Below are 21,636 nucleotides of genomic sequence, written 5' to 3' on the forward strand. Positions count from 1 at the left end.
CTCTATTTGCACTTTCTTTTAATTGTTTCACTCTCATTAATTTCACTTGCACTATCTTTTATAGAATCACATAAACTATCAAAAGTAATCCCCATTAACTTTTTTTGCTCATTAGTATATTCATTTAATTTCTATATACAATTCATAATCTTCCTAACGCAAATACAAGTGTTGCAAGTATTTAAGAACGAAAAATATTCTTCAACTCTATATACTTTCTTGTTATAAATCATATGAGTTGCAAGACCTCATGGTTATCTATATATATTAATCAAAACACAATTTAGTCATTTCATATTATTAGTAAATTTAAATTTGGCTTACAAGTTAAAAACAACATTTATTTTTATATGAGAGAGTATATACAATTTGTTTTATCCATCCAAATTTAGTTGTCACATTACTAATTCAACTTGTGCCGTAAAGGCGTAAACCAATCCATTCCAAACATATGGGTTGGAGTCTAATTTCTTTCCATGTTTTCCACGTCAGACAAAGCTACACAATTGTTCCATTATCTCCTGCTAATACTGACCAATTCTTGCATTTTCCCTACCAGCTATACCACCAACCAAATTACAATAAATCTATATGTTTAAAGTTTTTTTTTTTCTAAATAACTCAATAAGCACAAAATATAGAGATTTTCCTAGTTCATATGAAAAGCCAAATTAACCAAAAGTGCAAAACCTTAAGGTCCTAACAGAGAAAAAAAGGCCTTCCACCAGTCACAAAAATGACTACCCAGGCAGAAAAATGGGAAACCAGACCATACTGTACGCTGTGAACAGCACATATAACTATATAAGTAATATAACTACTCTGAAAGTCTGAAGTGTACTTCAAAAAATGCCTAGCTCCAGCAACATGCATAAGCTAACCAGCATCGTTCGGATGTTACCTGCGAAGGGAATTCAAAACCTTTGTAAGCATAATGAACATGTTTAACTAGTGACAGTATTGAAGAAAAAAAAGGGGTCATAAAATTTACTGGTTTTGCAATTACCTGTGATGGGAAACTCATCACACAAGTGTACTATTTTAGGGTGATATTCTCTGTATTCTTATGTATAGGATTAAGATAAAAGAAAGATTAGTCTTAGCAATTCAAAAACAAAATAAAGCACCGAATGTGTACATACTTTCTGCTAGAGAGTAGTTCTAAGCTTTGGCAGTTCGCTCAACATCCTGCCATATCTGTTTTTTTCTTCTTCAAGCTCCTTTTTAAGCAGTGAAACCTGCATGATTTAAGTAAATATTTTAACAATAGTGGTTTTATCAAAAATAATTTGCAAGTACAGATAATGTTCATGTTCACTAAAGTTGTGGTAAACCCATGCACATGGGAGACGATACTTATACCTTCTGAATAAGCTCTTTCTCTCTATTCGCAAAATCTAAGCATCTGAAATGTAAACCAACCAAATCAGAAGATAAATTAGGGAATGACAACAGATTTAAGACTACTAAAAGTGTGAAGAAGACAAGAAGAAACTCCTATTCCTCTGAGTTCTGTAAACTGCACCATCATACATACCTCCATGGTTTTATGATTATTTTGATTTCTAAACAACTTACTTTAACCGAAGTTCCTTATGCTCCTGTATCATCAACACAGCTTCCTGTTTTCTCTGCTCATTTGCTCCAAAAGTGCAAAGCTGCAATTCCTGCAAGAAAGGTGAGTTGGTCAGAAACATGGATAACCATACTATCAAAGTTAGCTACCCTCCATTCCCTTGTATCCTTTTCTTCCCATTTGTCTAAAGGTGCCATGTCAAACAGAGGATGACCACCCCTACTGACAAGATTAATCGCTGTAAACAATCAAACACGGAAAAACACAAGGAAACATGAGATGAGAGTGCTTAGTGAGATTTCCAAAGAAAAAGGGTATCCAGCATGCTATATAATACAATTATTTACAGGTTCAGTTAAGAAACTTAAGATGATCACATAACTGAAAGATAAAAGCACAAAGCCTTGAATTCTAGCCAGAGCAACTAATTAAATGAGTTTTGGCCATTATCTGACATAACCTGGACATTGGTGAAGTTCTCCATGTTAGTAGCCTCAGGTGTTAAGCTAATCTGTGTACTTGTAAGAGCAGACGAGATGGGATTTTTGGTCCCTGTAGAATCTGCTTGGCATGAACATGGGGAAAATGATATACGTAGTACTAAACATGTTGGCATTAAAAACAAATCTGATCCATCTGTCAAAAAGTATTTACCTTGGTGTTGGCCTTTTCTTTGAGATACAGATCCAACGAGTACACCAAGACCAGGATCATCATCATTGGCTGAATCTGACATTGTACTATTATCCAATACTACAGGTTCGAACCTAGCACTTCTAGGAAGATCATATGGCGTTTGCAGTGATGACACAGCGGGTTTCTTACTGTGATTGACATGATATCCTATAAGTCCACAGTGATTATCCCTACAAATTATTCAAGAACATGCATCAATTAGCAACAATTTGTCAACAGCTTATAACAAAAATTCAAGGGCAATTTCTGAAGCAAGATCAAAGAAACCCACACTAAAAGCCTGGAGACAAAAGTCTATGGGAAAATGCACAAGTGCAAATAGTAAAACGAAAAGGAAACATAAGATATTATGCAATGCCACCAATTTCATTAGCACATAAACCAGGGATAAACAACTAACTACCCACCAGTATTCCCATGCCATGTTCTTCAAGCGTGTTTCAAGCCTTTGGAAGATGGAAGTCCTCTCAAAATCTTGTTTGTTATGAATAGGCTCAGCAAAGTTTGCTTCCAAGACCCCTACAGAACATTTTAACAATCAAAATCCCATGCATTGAACATTACGTATTACCATTACACTAAGTATGTGCTCCAAAGAAAGTACCAACAACGCCTCTTCCTCTATTCTTGCTATAAGGGGCAACTTCCCAAAATGGCTGCAAAGAAGAAATACAAATTAGATATGCTATCATCAATTGACCAAAAAAAAAAAATGCTACAAGTAATTTTTAAGACACACACAGAAAAAATAAAAATAAAAAATAAAAGGAAACACTTCTCTTCAACCTCTGAAGTTGCTTTTTTCTTTTTTGGAGGATATAATGGTGCAGTTTTAGATACATGTGATTCTTCATATTAAAACTTCCTTGGCAGTAGGGAACACAATTCAATTTCGAGACAGGAAAACATTTCATTCACAGTAATATAAAGGTAAGTTCTTCAGAACTAAAAGTTCAGGAAGGATATGAATGCTTCACAAGGAAAATGGAGTCCATCAACATGCCATTGGGATAATTGTCCAGCATGAGCCACTAATTTAAAGAGCTAAAGAGTTTCCGACCTATACTTTGTCAATTGTAATAATATAGTCTATTGACAGAGGAATGCTTAAGCTATATTCTAGGGATCAAGAGCATTCTACAGAAAGGGACCCCTGACCTTACTTGCCACATCTTGGAATAGGATTGCAAACGCTCTTGCACATGGTATTGGTGCATTGGTGCATACAAAAAAAAAAAAAAAAAAAAAATAAAAAAAAAAAAAAAAAACACCTCTTAAAGGCGGTTTACAACTTACCAGTATAAGGCGGTTCTTATGGCAGACATTGAAACCATGGATATTGACATCATGAACTTCCTTCAGAAAGCCTATTGTTGTTAAAATATCACCCTGTGAATTTCAGTCAGAATCATATTTAATTGTATTATAATCATGTGGACATAAGGTTTGCAACTGATAATGATGACAGTGTTGGAAACTCAGAAAACAAAAAACATTCCAACAGGAGGGACTTAAATACATATGTTTCTTTATACTACTTCAGGCATCAACCCATGATGTGTTATGCTGCACATGCAGGGTCACTGACGATGTCAGGAAGAAAGACAAGAGCAATTTATTTCTACATGTTCATCAACGCCAACATTACCCCAATGTCTAAGATATTACAGAAAATCATCAACTAACACCAACCAAAAAAGCCACCAAATAATGCAGGAAGTTCAAATGCAAGAAGTAACAAAAATCAATATGATAGAAGATGATTTACTCTAATATCAACTAGCAGTGAGAGAGCATGCTTACATACCAAGAATAATATAAACAGAAAAGCAAATGAGTTTACCTCCTTAGTATGAGGTCTGTACACAATGAATTCTGGGAATTTTAGATCGCGTGCTATACTATGATGCTCAACCACTTTTCCACGCAATATCATACTAAAATTTTGGGGGAGCTGCAAATACAATATGGACATGTATACCTGCAAAGAAGACTTTAAGTTGTAAGCATAATTTTTTCTGACTCATAAAATCCATATTATATTCAGACTGACCCGGAGAGAATAATGATATTGGTTGGCAATGTGCTCTTCTGTTGGCAACGTTTTTGCATTTTTCCGAGCATTGTTTGAACCTTTCAGGCGGATATCCTATGATGTTAACAGTCAATTCATAATCCACAAAAAAAAATGCCCCCTCCACTTAAAATTGTTTGCTGGTACTGCTTTTCTTTCCTTAACTTTTGATGCAAATTACGTATAATTTAGCCTTAGGCCATACCAATGCAATATAAAACCAAATCTTTGATCTTAGGCATTAATCATAAATGACATTTGTTTGGAAATGGAGTGAGCAGAATTTAGTCCTAATCAAAAGAAGGGAATAAAGAGTCAACCTCAGGGTCACTATCGAAATCCAATTCCAGCTTCCCGTCATCAGCAAACCACAAATTATAGATGATAACTTTGGTACCATGAGATCCAATGTCAACAAACTGCCATCAATTCAATAACAAATGAAGCATATAAGAGAGGTAGAGAACTAGATAGTTTGAGCAAGTAATAACATTCAACAATAGAAACAGCAACCCTAAAAACAGAGAAAAGATAGAAAAAGCATGTCAATCTCTTCCATCCCCTGTAATGTGATTAACCAAAAATTGTGCATAAGCTTGCAGAAAAAAGCATTCTTGGTCCTCAAAATAAAATCCATTGTTATAGTGGCTATCACGTTGTGGGTAAATATTATGCTGCTGGTGAGACATGGTTTCCATTTGACCTGGAGAAGACATACACAGTTCATTCATGATTCATTTAGGCCCATATAGATGTCATCCATGAAAATTGATTTGTTAGCAAAGTTAGCCATTGAGTTTCATCCAACTATTAAGAGATTGAGTACAAGATTGAAGACCAATTATAAAATTACAAGGACAATAACAAACTCCATTTAACATAGATAAATTCCCCCAACCATATTATGAATTAACCATATTAGTATACCCCATCCAAAATGTTACCATCAGTAACTCCCCTTCGAAGTTCATGAAGTGTCTCCCACATAGAACACCATTATGGTGTATATCACTGTCACTTTTGTGTAGCTCATTTGAAGCACTGTTACATAATGGTGTTAGCTTATTGCATGTACTTTCTCATACCAATGACCAATCAACCCCTATATATAGGACTTACCTTCAAAATACTACAAAGTATATCAAATGGAATAGAAAATTAACATATTGCCTCAATCCTTCCAACTGAGATATCCTAGCACAAATACAAGTCTTTTACTTTCCTATCTTGTAATATTTTAATGAGCCAGCAAAGAGCTTAAACGAACATTACAAGTGGCATATCTGGCCAAAATATTAGATTTGCACCTAGCATTAAGTATAGATGAACAAACACTGCCTGATAAACACACAGCCTGTAGGATATACATAATTTTAACTTAAAGAAGGCCAACAACATAAATTTATTTCAGTTTCTTTTAAAAAGCTCCCAGTGAAAGGGTTCATCTTGATTTCATCTAATTGAAATTACGCAATTAATGAAAAGTTAAGTTTTCATGGTTTGTTTCTCTTCCCTTAGATTATCTTCCCTCCTTTCCCTTGAACATCTTTTTAGGAAACCAAACAAGCTACAAAAACAAAGAAGGCATCACAGAATCTGTATGAGCATACTTGCTTCAGAAGCTCTGCTTCAGTTGAATATGGAGACCACTGCAAAATGATAGAGATATTTGATTGAAAATTCTCTGTACCATCACGATACAGAGGTTTCCAGGCTGCAGTTGACAAAGTGTACTCATAATCAATCTGCAGATATGACATGTCCAGTAGCACGATTAGAGTAGCTATTAAAAAGAGCATAGCAATGTACAACATAACATATACTCAATGTCAATAAATTAAGGACTATAATTACACCATAATTCAGATATCTAGACGAGCTAGAATAACATGTAATGAAATAAGTTCAGATGGTGGTTTGGACAAAGGTATCTTCATCAAGAGGATTCAGTAAAATCACGACAGTCAGCAAGTATATCCAAGAAAACATATATTTACCATAGGTACTACTATTCTGCCCATCCTTGTGTGAGACAATAATGTGTAGGAAAGCAGACCAACACTTTGGGTTAATATCCTGAATGCAAAACAAATACCAAGGATAAGCAGTCTTTAAATAAACATTTGCACCCATAATGAATATCATAATTTAGTAAATCCAGGGATGGGGTAATAGATTCAGAGTTCAGAGTATTGGACACAAGTCACACAACGCAGAAAACAGAAGACAGAATCCAAAAGTAAAGCACATGTATAACCAATAGAGAAGGATCGAAAATAAAAGTTATTAGGAATGATAAACAATATGCATGCTATTTTTCAAACAGCACTATGTAAAACCAAAGTTTAAACAACATATTTGATAAAAATTTAGAGTACGTGGCCTTTTTCTTCAAACTCAAAGGTTCATCAATGGTAATTTTGTGGTGTTACATCAAAGCGGCTGAAGCAGATGTCTCTCTCTATTCTTACTTAAAGTGAAGTAGCAAGCCAGGTCAAAGCATGCATCTGATCCCCCTAAATCCAACCTTAAGTGGGAACCCTCATTTACTAAGTTATACTTGGATTAAAAAAGACAATTGCATTAGTAAGGTACAAACAAGTATTAATTGAAATAAAACTTACGTAGTATATAGAACATATAAGAGTAGCTGAGAGGCACAGAATATCCACGTCAGACATAAGAAAGACCTATCAGCTATTAGTCTTTGTTAACACATGTTGACATATATACTTGCTCAATGAATCACATCAAGATTGCTACACAATAGTAAAAACAGTGTATAGTTTAAAGATGATTTGCAAAGCAATCCTTAGCTATAAAGATTTAATATTCAATGATAACAGACCCACTGCCCACTTTTCGACTGAAGACTATAGCATCTGCTCCAAGTCTCATGGTGCTGGTCTTGAACCCATTTCCATCTGAAGGCCATATAACTAATTCAGTAAACAGGAAGAGATTGAAATATTATAGAGCTTGATAATTAAAATTGAGTTTAGCATACATTGCCCAATGGTATTCTTGGACATCTTTTCTGAGAATCCAAAACTCATACATCGCCGAATTGCTTTTGGGTCCATACCACTTCCATCGTCTACAAGTATCAACCTCAGAGGCATGAAATTTCTCTTTTAGTAAACACTATTTAGTATGAAGCTTGAGAGGGTGAGGGGGGGGGGGGAAGGTGGGACTAACCAACTTACCTTGGATGAGCAACGCTGGACTCCCATCTTTTGGATCAGAGATTTTATCTACCATTACAAAAGTGGCTCCATTTTGGATCTATTTGATTGAGCATAAACCATGATATATCTCATGTCAAATATTTGAGCAAACAAACAATATGAGAATATAAAATTAGAGTTCCATAGCTGAGTTATATTCACACTATAAATGATTTCACAGAAAGGACAAACAAATGTCAAAAGCAGCTAAGATCTACCACCATATATACAGGCAAAGTGAGACTTCATATAAATGTTTGCCCAAATAGCTACAGTGTTCCTTTAATAATAGTGCTTCACATAAATTCCTAAGCACTTCAGTGTTCAAAAACTTCCAAATAGCTCACAAATGGGAACAAAATGCTAATATATCAGCAGTAAAATGGTCAGTTGCATCACCTCATCAATTGCATTGTCCAGAAGCTCCGCCACAGCTGCATGAAAAAGTCCATAGCAGTAAGAGATAACAAAACAAATACTAACACTGTTTATGGATAATATACAACCTTTAAGACAAGGGGAAAAAAAAAATCATTTGACAAAGTAGGTAAAATTTTAAGCAGACATCACCTCCAAAAACCCACTTGTGAGATGTGGCATTAGAGTGAAGGAACTTGGGGTGAACATGCATATGTGTCTTAGTGTCTGCCAAAAAAATTGAAGAAAAGAAAAGTTATACAATGCAAAGCAAAACTCATTAGACCTGAATGTAGATACTGGTGAAAGCATAAAACAAGTGACAAGTATATAAATGATATTGCCGATATCTACTGCTGTGGCATACACCCAACATCTCCAATCAGAGATATCTTAAGATATACAGTTCAATTAACAAAATTCTTAAAGCCTTCAACTGTTCAAGTATATAACTACAGATGACTAACTTGGAACCAAAGATGCTGAGGACTGTGAGGAGACTTTGTCATAGCTTCCAGCTTTCCAGAATTGTCGACAGAGTGGTGCAGGACGCTGGACTGCTTCTAATACATGTGTTTCCTGAGCCGGAGACTGCATTTGCTCCGGTAAGCAGGTGTTCCTTTGATCAGTAGTTATAGCATTACAGCTATTGTATTCAGATTTAAGAGCTGCTGTGTGCTGGAATTCCATCCCTGGAGGGGCTAAACTGGATATGAGGGCATATGCTTCCTGATGAACTAAAGAACCAAATAACTCCTGACTAGATTCGACACGGTTGTTCTCATAATCTACCCACATTGTTGTTTCTGCACATGATAACAGGTTTTCTGAAGTTAAATTCATTTCTAGGATAGAAGCCACACAACAATTGTAACAATCACTTATAATAAGATTAGAGAGATACTAATCATCAAAACTAGAAACCATCAAAAACCTGCTATAAGCACAAAAATAAGCTTTAGAAGCATTGTTCCACTTTCAGCATGAATACCTCCTCGAAAAAAATCTTGTATGAGCCGATCTCATATTCTCATGATATGAGGGTGACTTGTTACTTTTTTGGGGTTAGTTTTATTTTTATAAAACTAACTTCTCACGATAAATTAGTGTGACACGATCTCACTTAAGAATTGCTCGATTTTTCTAAATTTATTGCATCATAAGGAGTATTCTAGAACATAACCCAGAAGAAGCTGAAAGCTTAATCAACATATTTTGTATGTGGCTTCTTGCATAGATTACTTACAACAATTTTCTAAGGCAATCCCATTAATTCACCTAGTCAAAAACTCAAAAAGTATTCTAAGTAAATTTCGTTAAATTCAGGTGTAATTTTATACTCGAGTGTAGAATGGACATTGGGCAACATGCCATTTTTACTAAGCTTAAAAGTACAATACATAAAATCAACTTCATATCAAATGAGCATTTTACTGAGGATTAAAAATGCGAAACACTAATTTTTTTTATCTTAACAAACAAATATCTACGATTCTTCGAAAAATAAAAATGTGTACCAAAAATTAAAATTATGGGTTTTCTAGTATTTAGTTATTTACAATACACCACAAAAAATGAAAAATTATAATCGGATGTCTCAATATATTTCAATAGCGTTTTTCTGGGTAAAATAGAATCAAAATTATAAAACCCAGAAATAATAGGGGAAATTGTATGACTGATTTTCCACCAAAATCACCCAATATTGTGGAAAAGTGTAAATAACAAAAAAAAATGTGGGTCGGTATTAAAGTTGCAAAATCGTTACTTGTTACAAAAATAATGCGCTGATTTATTTTGGTTATAAACACAGCTAGTTTGACAAACACTTGAGTACGTAACGAAATCCGGTTGCATTTATTTGCAATCGGGTTTCTTAAAATCCAGATTCTGGGGTTTAAATTATTTGGTGTAACCTGGGAATATGTGCAGATATCAGCCAAGTTAATTTAATCATTACACCATGTTTTCACAAATTTTCCACCATTTTTAAGATTATCATTTAAGTATCAGTTTATTACAGTATTACTATTATTATTTAGTATTACTGGCTCGTTTATAGTAGTCCAAATTCTAAAATCAAAATCATAGAAAAATGCTAAAATAAACGTGAAAAGAAATAATAGATGATTATTTTTCCTAAAAAAAAAAAAAAAAGATTATATGGGATATGAAAAGGGTAGAAGAATACCTGAAAAAATGTAAGCTTTTTGGTTGCAAAAGTGCATGCACAGGAGATTTGTGGTGGTTCCAACGAACCTCAAAGTTTCAACTTTTAGGGATGCACCAATATATTTTTTTTTTTACAAATATGGACTACTTTTAACTTGAGGGTATACGTATCACACTTATAAATTTGAAGTTTTTAACATCTTTATCTCCAAGTATAAAAAAAAATGAAATAAAGCATACGAAGCTGAAGTGCGTATAATAACAACTTAATGCTCTATAGAAATTTTAGGTTAGGTGATACGGAGTACTAAAGTATGTATCAACTTTACGTCTTAATGATTTTGAAATAAATTTTTATTTCAGAATGTATTACGCTTTTTATGAATTATCACCTTTGTAGTATATGTGTGTAATAACGAGGCACAAAAAATTGCACTTGTAAGTTGTAACTAATTACGAAGTACTATATATATCAATTAAAAAGTCCATGAGGCAGACTTCCGCTACTGGACAGCCACTGTCTCTGGTATGTATTCGGTCAAGACGGGTTATGCAGTGCTAATACAGCAGCTCCCCGCTCAATCAGCCGACCCCTTTTGGAAAACTCTCTGGTCCCTTCCCCTACAGCCGAAATGGAAACTATTCTTATGGAAGTTACTCCATAATGGTTTAGCGATCAAGTCCGAACTTCATCGTCGGGGGGTTCCGATACAAGATATATCATGTGATCTTTGCGGTGCTCCGACTGAGGACTTCAACCATCTATTTCGGGAGTGCAGGATTGCAAGAGCAGCTTGGAGGGGTGGATGTTTGAACATCCACTCACAACTTCATGGATACCTTTCTATTTCAGATTGGATCCAATTTTATATCCGACTTTTCATTAGTCAGGACGGAATTTCAAGTTCCAATATTAGTACCATCGTTGGTACTCTATGGGCTCTGTGGTTATTCAGGAATAACAGGGTTTTTAATCCTGATACGCCAGTTACACAACCAGTTGGGTTGTACGTTCTTAGCATATTGCAATCCCATACTGTCTTTATGGATACGGATACTACTACGACAATTTCCCCGTCTTCTACTGTTCAGGAGGGTTTGCCCCCGCCTGGGTTTCATGTGGCCCATTTAGGGGTCTCTTGTGCAGGTACCATCTTCGTTCAGCTTCAGATTGATGGTGCTTGGTACAAGGACACTCGGCATGCAGGAATGGGTTGGTGTGTTGATAATGCAGATCCGCTGGATGATAGGATTATTGGTGGGAGTAATTTTGGACTTTGTACTTCCGCTCTTCATTCGGAAGCATTGGCTTGTTTGTATGCCCTCCAATGGGCTTCAGACTGTCACATTCATTCCGCTCGGCTGTTTTCGGATTCTTACAATCTAGTGACCCTCCTTCGGGGCGATGGTCAGGGGGATATTGGGATTCGTTGGCTAGTACAACAGATACAACGTTTGGGCTTCACCTTCCAACATTGCGAAATTTACAAGGCTGACAGGCATCGTGTTCACCGGGCCCACCAAATTTCAGGAGAAGCGGCTGTCCTTTTTATTCGCTTTAATAGTTCTGTGTTGTAGGTTTGTCTGTCTTTTGTCCGTTGTCAAAAAAAATAAAATTAAAAAGTATTTAATAAGCGAGATTATATGTGAAATAAACTGAAATTGTAAATAGAGAGGATTCAATAATTATTACGAAAAATTAAAAAATCACGTTGGAATTTATCAGCAAGTTACGAAAAATTGATAAGTTAACGTGTATATAACCAAAAAAATAAATCACGTTGGAATTTGTCAATAAATCACATTGGAATTTATCAGCAAGATCACCCTCGCCCTTAGTCCCTTATGGCTCTCTAAACACCAAAAAAAATAAAAATAAAATAAAATATTACGATGTACTTTAGAGAATGGTAACTTGGCAAGGATATTGTTGGATTATATCGATTTAATTACATTCCAAGATAGTTTCATTAAATCATTAATTGAAACAGGGCCATTTATATACATATTCAAAGTAGCTACAAATATGTAGTTTCAAAAGACATTTGCCAAAAGCTGGCCACTTGAGCATTTAAGCTCAAAGCAGCTATTCCAAATTATGTGCCTTGTTTGATACTATAATGCTATATACTAATATACTTCACACTAGTTTAATGCTCTACTATTGCATTACAATTTACTATTCCTCTAGCTCCCATTTATCCTGAGAGAACGCTACCACAAAAACAGTCCTAGGGCCTGGTTTCACAGCTTGTAGCTCCAGCATCACCCATGCACTAATTCAGCTTTCTATTGATAGTGATATCAGTTTGACAGCTCGTAGCAGCACCTGCCGAAAACTTTGGTCAGAGCGTAGTGCCCTTTCCTTCAATGCGCATGCTCTTGAAAGAGCAAGGCCTCCCAGCAGCATCTCTTCACACATTACTTGGCACACAAAACAGTCAAAAAACTACCCATCCTGTTATTGCATCAGACTTGATCATGCTTTACACCTGTAGATTATGATCACCTTGGTAGTTCAGAAAGGTCTTAAGGCTTGAAGTGCTTCATAGTGCCAGAATAAAATAATTGAAGATGGCAAATAGAGTTATAGTAGCCTAACCGAATATAGATGGCTTAAGGCTATAGCAAATAGGCCAACAAAGTAAAATGCAAATTTTGCCACTTTTAGACGAATTGGTGGAGAGAGTTCATTATTCATCTTAAATTCGCTAACTCTAACAATCAAATTTCTTCCCCTCTCTATTTACTGCTGATTAAAATGTCGTGCAAAGCATATGATGTCAAGTATTAAATCACCATCCAAGTCATATGATATCTAGTTTAGGCCTTTACCATTTTACCTGCCAAGCCACACTCTGAATCATAATTTAATTCACTGAAAATGGAGTAAACAAATTTTCCAAGATCCTTCAAAGATGGTTGAGACTATTTATGACAATAGACACAAACTATTAGGGGAAATGAAAATGGTTACTTACATCCAATTCAGGTTTGACAGCCTCGAGCGATTGAAGTACAATTAGCATCCTCTCATATTCATGCTGTGCCAGTTTAAGCTCCTTACTGAGCAGCAATACCTGCATGAATCATGTAATGCACTCTAAGAGCTAGAAAATGAACTTGAAAACACCAATACACTTGTGAGAACAGAATCAAAATTTAATTCTTTTCATCTTCTAGAATTTAATAGTTATGAAGTACATATGATAAAATTTTAAGCCTTTCCATCTTCTACTTGAATTAATAGTTACATAGTACTAGTGACAATGCATAAATAGGTAACTTAGAAAAGAAAGAAGATTCACAAATAGAGCCAGCTTTCTTGCAATGTTTTCCGCCTTTCTAGGGAAAGAAAGACTGATTTTAGTCTAGTTTACTGCGTACCTTGTTATTGAGCTCTTCCTCAGCCTTCTCGTATTCTAAGCATCTGAAAAATATAACTAAATTATAAGACTAATACAAAAAGAACCTCAAACCAGAAATGGTTAAATAATTATTTTTGAAAATCTTACTTTGCCAGAAGGCTCTTATTTTCCTGCATCATTACCACAGCCCCTTTTTCATTGATCAGGTTGGCAGCCTGAGAGGCAGGCTGTAAGAGAGGCATGACTCAGTACTGTAACTATACCGCTACCCATATTTGAATTTATAATCTCTCTGTTACAGAGCCAAAACTCGGCTTTGCTATGTGCCAGACCATCAGTGTTTCTATTTACACCTATGTTTGAATTCTAAATCAAGAAAATAAATTTTTAAAAAATAAAAAACAAAAACAAACAACCTGAACTTCCACAGAGCAACCAGCGTTGTTAATGTCAGATTCAGTTCTGACATGCACACTCCCCTTGTCAAGAGCAAACAAAACATCTTCTTGTGTCCTCTTAGTACCTGCAAAGACAACGGCAATAGGCATACACAGAACTGGCTGGATGGGAAAATCTGAACGAAGTGCTATATATTACCACGCTGTTGGATGCTTTGATCACTTTGAAATACAGATGTAGCAAACAAATTAACCACAGGATCAGCCTGATGAATTGGTGCTCGACCAAAATTCAAACTTTTATTTGTTTCAAGTGGTTCATGTCTAGCATTACTTGGGCACACATCAGATAAGCCTAGTGAAGATACAGGTGCTCGAATTGGTTTTTTAATTTGATAGCCAATAAGTCCACAGTGAAAATCCCTACAATTCATCCCATAATGTCCATTAAATAAAATTAATTTATTAGACCAATAAAATCTGATACCACAAGTACTACTTTGGTCTCTATTTTACGGTGTCATGAAAAATTACGAACTAGACAATTTTTCTTTCATTTAGTTTGAGATGAAATAGACCTCAAAAGTCATTTATAAAAAGATATGGGGGGGGGGGCAAAATTTCTAACAACTGTGCGCTGTATCATCGTCAACACTCAACACAAAGAAAACCCCCCAAAACTAGAAAATCCAGACCCACTTAACAACATATGACAGGAAGATACAAATAGGATCAGACTTCCGCTATGGTAATACAAGTCTACAATACAAACCAAATAAAACATATCTACACATGTATACCTACCAATATTCCCACGCCATTTCCTTCAATCGAGCTTCGAGCTTTAGAAAAAGGGAAGTCCTCTCAAAATCTTGCTTGTTATGAGTAGGCTCTATAAAGTTTGCTTCCAAGACCCCTGAAACATTTAATAATATATCTTCAAGCATACACTCCAAAACTCACAAATTTCTGCAGAAAAGCAATGTGAAGCAGATAACTCACCTACAACACCTCTTCCTCTACTCCTATCGTAGCTTACAACTTGCCAATATGGCTGCAAAGGAAAACTTTAAGCTCAAAGTTTTTTCAGACTTATATTTTGCATTTTTCAGAAAAAAAAAAAGAATATATATATATATATATATATATATATATATATATATATATATATATATATATATATATTGTAGTCTCCCAGTTTAATTTTTACTGGCTGACTGCACTATGAAACCTGATTTCTGTGTGTGCACAAGTACAATCACTCATGCCTACACTTGGGTGATCCCACAGAGAAACTCGCTCCCTTAAATTGAGATGTATGGTTTTTACCAGTATAAGACGGTTTTTATGGTAAACACAGAAGCCATGGATATTGACATGAGGAGCTTCCTTGATAAACCCTATTGTTGCTAACACTTCAGCCTGCAAAATTGATTCAGAAATACATAGCAATAGAATAAGAATATGTAGATGTATAACAGAACCATGCGCATGCCACTAATATCAACACAAATTATTCCAAAGGGGAAAATGTAGCTAATTGACTACTATCAATTAGCAAGAGAGTGATACGTGCGAACTAAGAGAATGTCCATGAGAGAAGTCAAAGAATCTTCATGCATGCTAAATCAGCTACAACGCTAACTCCCAAAATTAGATAATGAAACTTATGCCCACTAATCATTGATCTTAAGTGTAAAGAAGTAAACAGTCACACTATGGGAAATTTCCGAATTTCAGAAATTAAGAAAATGAGCATCACTAGACACATTTTCGAGTAGATTAAGGACCAATCAGAGTAAAATTTCACGGCAGAGGATGTTCAAAATATAGAGAACAAGGCTCTTCTACAGGTTTTTTTTTTTTTTTTTTTTTTTTTTTGGGTCTTATGTCTAATGCTCACTTACATGAGCATACTTTCATCCATTTCATATTTAGGAATCTCTAAGCTTTCCACAGTAACATCTTTAGGCATGTCTAAAGTAATCCCTGAAACATTAATTTGGGGAAATTAGAGTTTGTGCTTAGTTTGAAGGTTTCGTCAGTGGAATCACAAGGCATTGAATAATATTTCCAAACAACCTTGTTCTTCATGCAAAATTATCTTCTTTAATAAAAACTCTATTGCTTAACATTTTTAATACAAATTTCAAACCAGGCAGCCCATATCTTCCAATACAACTAAATGTAAAACAAATTTGTGGATCGGAGTGCAACCATGTGCACAAAATTGGAATAAAGAACCAGGATAAGTTAATACACAATGAAGATACCTCCTTAGTGCCCCCAGTGTGAGGTCTGTACAAGATGAACTCTGGATATTTGAGATCACTTGCTACATTGTGATGCTCCACAGCTTTTCCGCGCAGTACAATAGTGAAACTCTGTGGAATCTTCAAGTATAAGATGGACAAATATACCTGACAAGGGTAAGAATTGTAAGTCTGATATCTTGCATGATTCAAGGAGACAAGGACCAGTCAAACAAAGACTTACTCGGAGAGAATGATGGTATCGGATGCCAATATGCTCTTCAATTGTTGAATTTTTCATTTTTATATTCTTACAATCATCAGAACCTTGCAGGCAAATATCCTGCAACCAATGGTTACAAATAACAAGGAAAACTATTGAAACCACTATACCTCAGCAAATTGAGGGGAGAGGTTAAGAGGGTAAGTATTAACCTGAGGATCACTGTCAAATTCAAACTCCAGAGTCTCGTCATCAGTAAACCATAAATTGAAAACAACAACTTTAGTTCCATGAGATCCAATGTCATCAAACTGTCATAAAATCCAAGTACAAATGAAGCTTACTAGTACTCAAAAAGCACATATTACTTACAAAAATACTATCACAGTGGAAACGTAAACTTATGTTACATTTTCTAATATCGTGTAGTTAACCAATAACTGTCTATAAGCTTGCAGAGGCCAGTAGCCTTTGCAAGTCCATTAGATACTGGTAGCTATTATAAGAACGCTTCATTGTGTGCAGTCACACTTGTCAATGCCAAAATCAAGAATTAGGTGGATCATAATGGCTTGAGATTGACTTTCATCAGGATAAGATGCACAGGGCAAGTGAGGTCAAGCGCAACACCCTTGTTAAGAGGTGAGAAAATAACCTGCTTCATAAGGTCCACCTCATTGCAATATGGTGACCACTGCAAGATGATGGACTTGCTAGACTGAAATTGCTCTCCGTGGTAGCGAGGTAGAGGTATGAAGGTGTCAGTTGACTCGTTGTACTTGTAATCAACCTAGAACAGAACTCATAGTCAAGGCCAGGACAGTAACTGACTAGTAGTACATAGAAGACGATTTTGGGGAAAAGAATGTGCCCTAAACTTAAAACTTTAGACCAGAGATCATCAAGTAAGGCTAAAATGATGGCCTTTTCCAGCTCACTAAATTGACTCTCATTGATCACTTCTGTTTCAAAAGGATTACAGTAACTGAAAATATTCACCAAAACCCTAAGAAAGCAACGTGTGTTGAAATGTACATACAAAAACTAATTTAAAAAAATAAAAAGTCAACTGAGCATAATAGGGAAATAAATACAATCACGAACAGTGTGCCAGTACTCACCATAGGTACTACTATCCTATCTAGGCCGTTCTGAGACAAATATGTATAGGAAAGGAGACCAATGCTTTGAGTCGTTGTCCTGGGAAAGAAACACCATCTCAATCAGCATAATCCACAATATCGTGAGTACTTAGAAATTCAAGCAGCCGAATACCATAGAGAGAGAAAAATCTGAAAGGTTTGTATTATAAATATTTCATGAAGAAGAATAACCTCCACCCCCGCGAAAATTTCTTATGCATCACATGAACCACATTCTAATATTAAGTACAGGATGCCCTTTGGAGTTTTAATGAGATGGCAGGAGATAACAATGTATGGTCTTGGATCGTTGCTTCCTCCCCTCACTAGGGAGGGTACAATGGTGCAGGACCATGCAAACATTTTCTCAACCTTGATAATGTTCTTAGTAATCAGACTGCAAAGGGTGAAAACCCTACAGTTTTAGCATTCTGTCTACCCTGGGTTAAGGTAAATTAAATTCAAATTTATTCTTTTTATAACAATCCTGTTGTCTTCAAAGTGGAGAAGCCCTTAAACAATCATTGAATCCCTGAAAATTCCTAATAACTCCATATCCATCTCAAAGACTGTTTTCAAACCTCTATCTTCTCAAAATAGTGCATCTAGCCATATTTCTGGTTCAGTAATATAAAGATAGTAGGCTCCCTTCTCAGAAACAAGCTATGTCTCACTCAAAGGGGGACAAAAAGAATAGAAGAAGCAGCAGGGGGAAGAGAAGGAAATTCATGAAAATATCAATTACAAGCACCATAAGCACATAACATCATCATTAACCTTGGAGGACAAGTTATTGAGCAAAAATATATGATTCACACCACGGTATGTCATTGGAAGTTTCAAGTAAGGAGTTAAGGCCAAACAGAAAATTAATTATCTGCATGGTTTTGGCGTACCACTGAAATATATTATGAGCCAATGCAATGACACAGGTCACTACTTTGAGTTATCCAAGCATATAATATGAATTGTGAAGATATAAACAAATCAATTTTAGACATAATTGACTACAACTCAATGTAACACCCTAAGGCAAACACACCCGTTATTTACATGGCGACTGAAGACAATAACATCAGCTCCAAGTCTCATCGTGCTAGTCTTGAATCCATTTCCATCTAAAAAGCTATGAGTTAAATAAACCATTTAAGAGAAAAAAGTGAGATTCTATAAAATATTGAATTGAACATACATCTTCCAATTGCAGATTTAGATTTCTTGTCTGAAAATCCAAAACTCATACAGCGCCGAATCGCCTCTGGACTCATTCCACCTCCATTGTCTGCCAAATGATATCAAAGTTAGCAACACATAGTTCCCCTTGAGAATGATTAAAATTATCCGAAAAAGAAACATATCTACAATCCTAATTGAATCAATATACCTTGAAAGAGCAAAGATGGACTCCCATCTCTTGGATTTGAAGTTTTATCAATAATGACATAAGAAGCTCCATTTTGTATCTTTAAAATGAGCAAACACGAAATGAAAATACTCGAGTAAAAAATATGATATTTCCCCAACAGCAATTCAAAGACAGAGAGAATAAAAAATTATTCGTAACCTCCAATAGCTTATAAGATGATTAACTACACAGAATGTACTATTGAACATTCTTCAGCCTTAAAAGGTGTGCATAAAGGAAAATTCATCTTTTCAACCAGGACAAAGGGTACAGTTTAAGCATCTGAAGAGATTACCTCATCAATTGCATTGTCGAGAAGTTCGGCAATAGCTGCATAAACAGTTAGCTAATGAGTAAGATATACTTAGATTGTACAAAGATGGTAAGCACTCCAACAGCCAAAAAATCCCACAATATAGTACAAATTGCAAGTCCACAAGCTGAAGATACCTCCAAAAGCCCACTTATGAGAAGTGGCATTTGAATGAAGGAACTTGGGATGAACATGCAAATAGTTATTGCTGTCTGCAAAATAAAGCATGGACATGTTAGAGACCTTTAAAGATAAGACATCAAACCTCATTGAGTGGAGAATTTGGTATGTCGTTAATAGCTTCTCCAATGAGTGACATTACTAATAAACACAATTTTATTCTAACATTATAAGCTAATAATGACTAACTTTGGACCCGAGACTTGGAAACAAACTCATCGTCATAGTTTCCAGCTTTCCAGAACTGTCGGCAGAGGGGTGCTGGACATAAAGGTGGTTCAGAGAAACTGGTATTATCAACTAGAGGTTGGGCATCCAACTCTGGATGGACCAGATAAGGCATGTGAGATTCTTCAAGTTGAATTAAAGGTTTATTGCCTTCTGATTCGGATTTCACATAAATCATACCACCTTCTCCCATTTTTTCACCGGTATATGTCAATGGACAATCTAAAGCTCACTGAACATCAAAAACACAGGCTACAAAATTAGCAATGTTTAATCAGTATCTAAAAAATACAGACAATCAAAAAAAAAGCAACTAACATAGAACAGTCCCCCCCTCCTCCCCCATAACATCTCAAAATTCAACTTTGGCTCCATCAACTTTATTAGAAAGTTAGAATTGCCCGCTCCACTTAGTACAAAGACCTTTCATTGTTCATGCGGTGGCATCTAAAGGCACTTAACAATATTCCAATAAAGTTCCGATAAATATAGATGATCTTTATAATATTGAGCTCCTACACATTGTTACTATTATTCAATGTTGAATATTGTTTAGGAGCTCCTAAACATTGTTAATAATATTCAATGTTCCACTTATTATTATAGATTATCAAAACAATACTTAGGAGCTCAATGTTGAATATTGTTTAGGAGCTCCTAAACATTGTTAATAATATTGACCTTTCATTGTTGAATATTGTTTAGGAGCTCCTAATCATCTATAATAATATTCCAATAAATCATCTATATATCTATGTTTAGGAGCTCAATATTACTAACAGAGATGATGCATGGTAATAAATCATCTATAATAATATTCCACAATGTACTCCACATCACATAGGTCTCATGTTTTCATAGATAGTATCACATCTTGGTTCAGTTTCCACAACATATTCACTCGGGACGAATGATAAATTAAGGGACACCACTATTACAAAGGATTATTAACATATATTCATAAAATTCTTTCAAATGCTAAATTATCACAAGTTGGGTCAGCAAGATGCAACTATTCTCTTATTAGAGTAACAATAATACTAATAGCTTACTCTTTCTGTCCCTTAAAAATTGCCTCATGTGAAATGTTACTTTTTAAATTAATGGGACGTCCTATGACAACAAAGGCAATCTTAGAGGGTAGGGAATACTATACAACAAACCCCCCCCCCCCCCCAAAAAAAAAAAAAAAAAAAAAAAAAAAAAAACCATCAAAAACAAAAAGCAACAACCATGCAAACTATAGATTGTAATCTTGTACAATTTAGATTTAAGATTTTCAGAGTTTCACCTGCAAACAAATTTGAGCCAATGTCTAAAAACCTGCACATTACAAAACCCAACAAATTGATCAAAAAATTAGCAAACCAATCAAAAAACCAAACCCCAACTAATGGTAAAATTAACAGCCAAACCATCAACAACTTAATCATCAACAATGCAACTAAACCATCAACAAACCAATATCATCATCAACTTAATCATCAACAATGAAACTAACTACAGTGAGTTGCACTACCTGAATTTGTATGTTTGATGAAAGAAAAGTAGAGAGAGAAATGAATCCTCTTTATAAATTACGACACAAAAAAAAAAAAAAAAAAAAACCCTTTTGATCCAAATTGCAAAATTAAGGCTTTAGAAAATTGTGGGGCCCTTAGCTCCATAACAATGGAGGAGCAACAGTAAATTACCCAATTACCCTTCTCCTTTGTCACGTGATACATGTCTATATATGGAAAAAGGGCCACGTGCACCCAAGATAATCCGGTTTTTCTGTTTTCATGAAAAGGAAAATTGAAGAAGTTCGATCTTGTGGAGTTTTTGGGTTTTATTAATGAATATTAGGTGTAGCCGAGTAGGACATGAATGAAGAATATATAACAAAGTGGTTTGGTCGTGTTTGATTATATCATACGAAGTATGGTTTATTACACCAACTTTATTACAGTATTAATGGTTAAC

At 35.2% G+C, this 21,636-nt stretch overlaps 2 protein-coding genes across 6 annotated transcripts; both read right to left on the minus strand.

Annotated features, from left to right (window-relative positions):
* Positions 1-424: 424 nt before the first annotated feature.
* On the minus strand, positions 425-8,788 carry LOC110700856 (protein MICRORCHIDIA 6-like). The gene is made up of 20 exons (XM_021878440.1): positions 8,458-8,788; positions 8,144-8,218; positions 7,973-8,097; positions 7,553-7,631; positions 7,354-7,443; positions 7,195-7,270; positions 6,344-6,422; positions 5,957-6,091; positions 4,667-4,765; positions 4,326-4,421; positions 4,116-4,253; positions 3,569-3,661; positions 2,877-2,928; positions 2,680-2,791; positions 2,231-2,442; positions 2,037-2,137; positions 1,579-1,658; positions 1,363-1,405; positions 1,007-1,238; positions 425-901 (listed from the first exon to the last, which is right to left on the minus strand). Exons 1-19 carry the CDS (start codon positions 8,786-8,788, stop codon positions 1,149-1,151), a joined length of 2,106 nt encoding a protein of 701 aa, XP_021734132.1. The 3' UTR covers positions 425-901; positions 1,007-1,148.
* A 3,352-nt stretch (positions 8,789-12,140) lies between these two features.
* LOC110700370 (protein MICRORCHIDIA 6-like) lies at positions 12,141-21,483 on the minus strand. 5 transcript variants are annotated; one of them, XM_021877900.1, is made up of 22 exons: positions 21,191-21,483; positions 20,963-20,994; positions 19,633-19,923; positions 19,401-19,475; positions 19,246-19,280; positions 18,930-19,008; positions 18,738-18,827; positions 18,588-18,663; positions 17,525-17,603; positions 17,059-17,193; positions 16,616-16,714; positions 16,425-16,523; positions 16,202-16,348; positions 15,258-15,350; positions 14,931-14,982; positions 14,733-14,844; positions 14,128-14,351; positions 13,947-14,053; positions 13,678-13,757; positions 13,550-13,592; positions 13,144-13,242; positions 12,141-12,654 (listed from the first exon to the last, which is right to left on the minus strand). In XM_021877900.1, exons 3-22 carry the CDS (start codon positions 19,862-19,864, stop codon positions 12,649-12,651), a joined length of 1,962 nt encoding a protein of 653 aa, XP_021733592.1. In that variant the 5' UTR covers positions 19,865-19,923; positions 20,963-20,994; positions 21,191-21,483; the 3' UTR covers positions 12,141-12,648. The 5 variants fall into 5 exon arrangements, with proteins under 5 accessions (XP_021733592.1, XP_021733589.1, XP_021733593.1 ...); XM_021877897.1 differs by having other exon boundaries at positions 19,633-19,903; positions 21,191-21,482; XM_021877901.1 differs by lacking the exon at positions 17,059-17,193 and having other exon boundaries at positions 19,633-19,903.
* Between the last annotated feature and the right edge of the window lie 153 nt (positions 21,484-21,636).

This window comes from Chenopodium quinoa, unplaced genomic scaffold, assembly GCF_001683475.1.
Source record: "Chenopodium quinoa cultivar QQ74 unplaced genomic scaffold, ASM168347v1, whole genome shotgun sequence".
Lineage (NCBI taxonomy): Eukaryota > Viridiplantae > Streptophyta > Magnoliopsida > Caryophyllales > Amaranthaceae > Chenopodium > Chenopodium quinoa.

Coding starts and splice junctions, on each gene's coding strand:
- LOC110700856 (XM_021878440.1), bottom strand. CDS start 8,788: ATGTGGGTAGATTATGAGAACAACCGTGTCGAATCTAGTCAGGAGTTA. Junction 7,444..7,552: donor TCCAGCGTTGCTCATCCAAG/GTAAGTTGGTTA, acceptor TGATACTTGTAG/ACGATGGAAGTGGTATGGAC. Junction 6,092..6,343: donor GCAGAATAGTAGTACCTATG/GTAAATATATGT, acceptor TCATATCTGCAG/ATTGATTATGAGTACACTTT.
- LOC110700370 (XM_021877900.1), bottom strand. CDS start 19,864: ATGGGAGAAGGTGGTATGATTTATGTGAAATCCGAATCAGAAGGCAAT. Junction 19,009..19,245: donor TCGACAATGCAATTGATGAG/GTAATCTCTTCA, acceptor CTCATTTTAAAG/ATACAAAATGGAGCTTCTTA. Junction 14,352..14,732: donor GAAATGGCGTGGGAATATTG/GTAGGTATACAT, acceptor GATGAATTGTAG/GGATTTTCACTGTGGACTTA.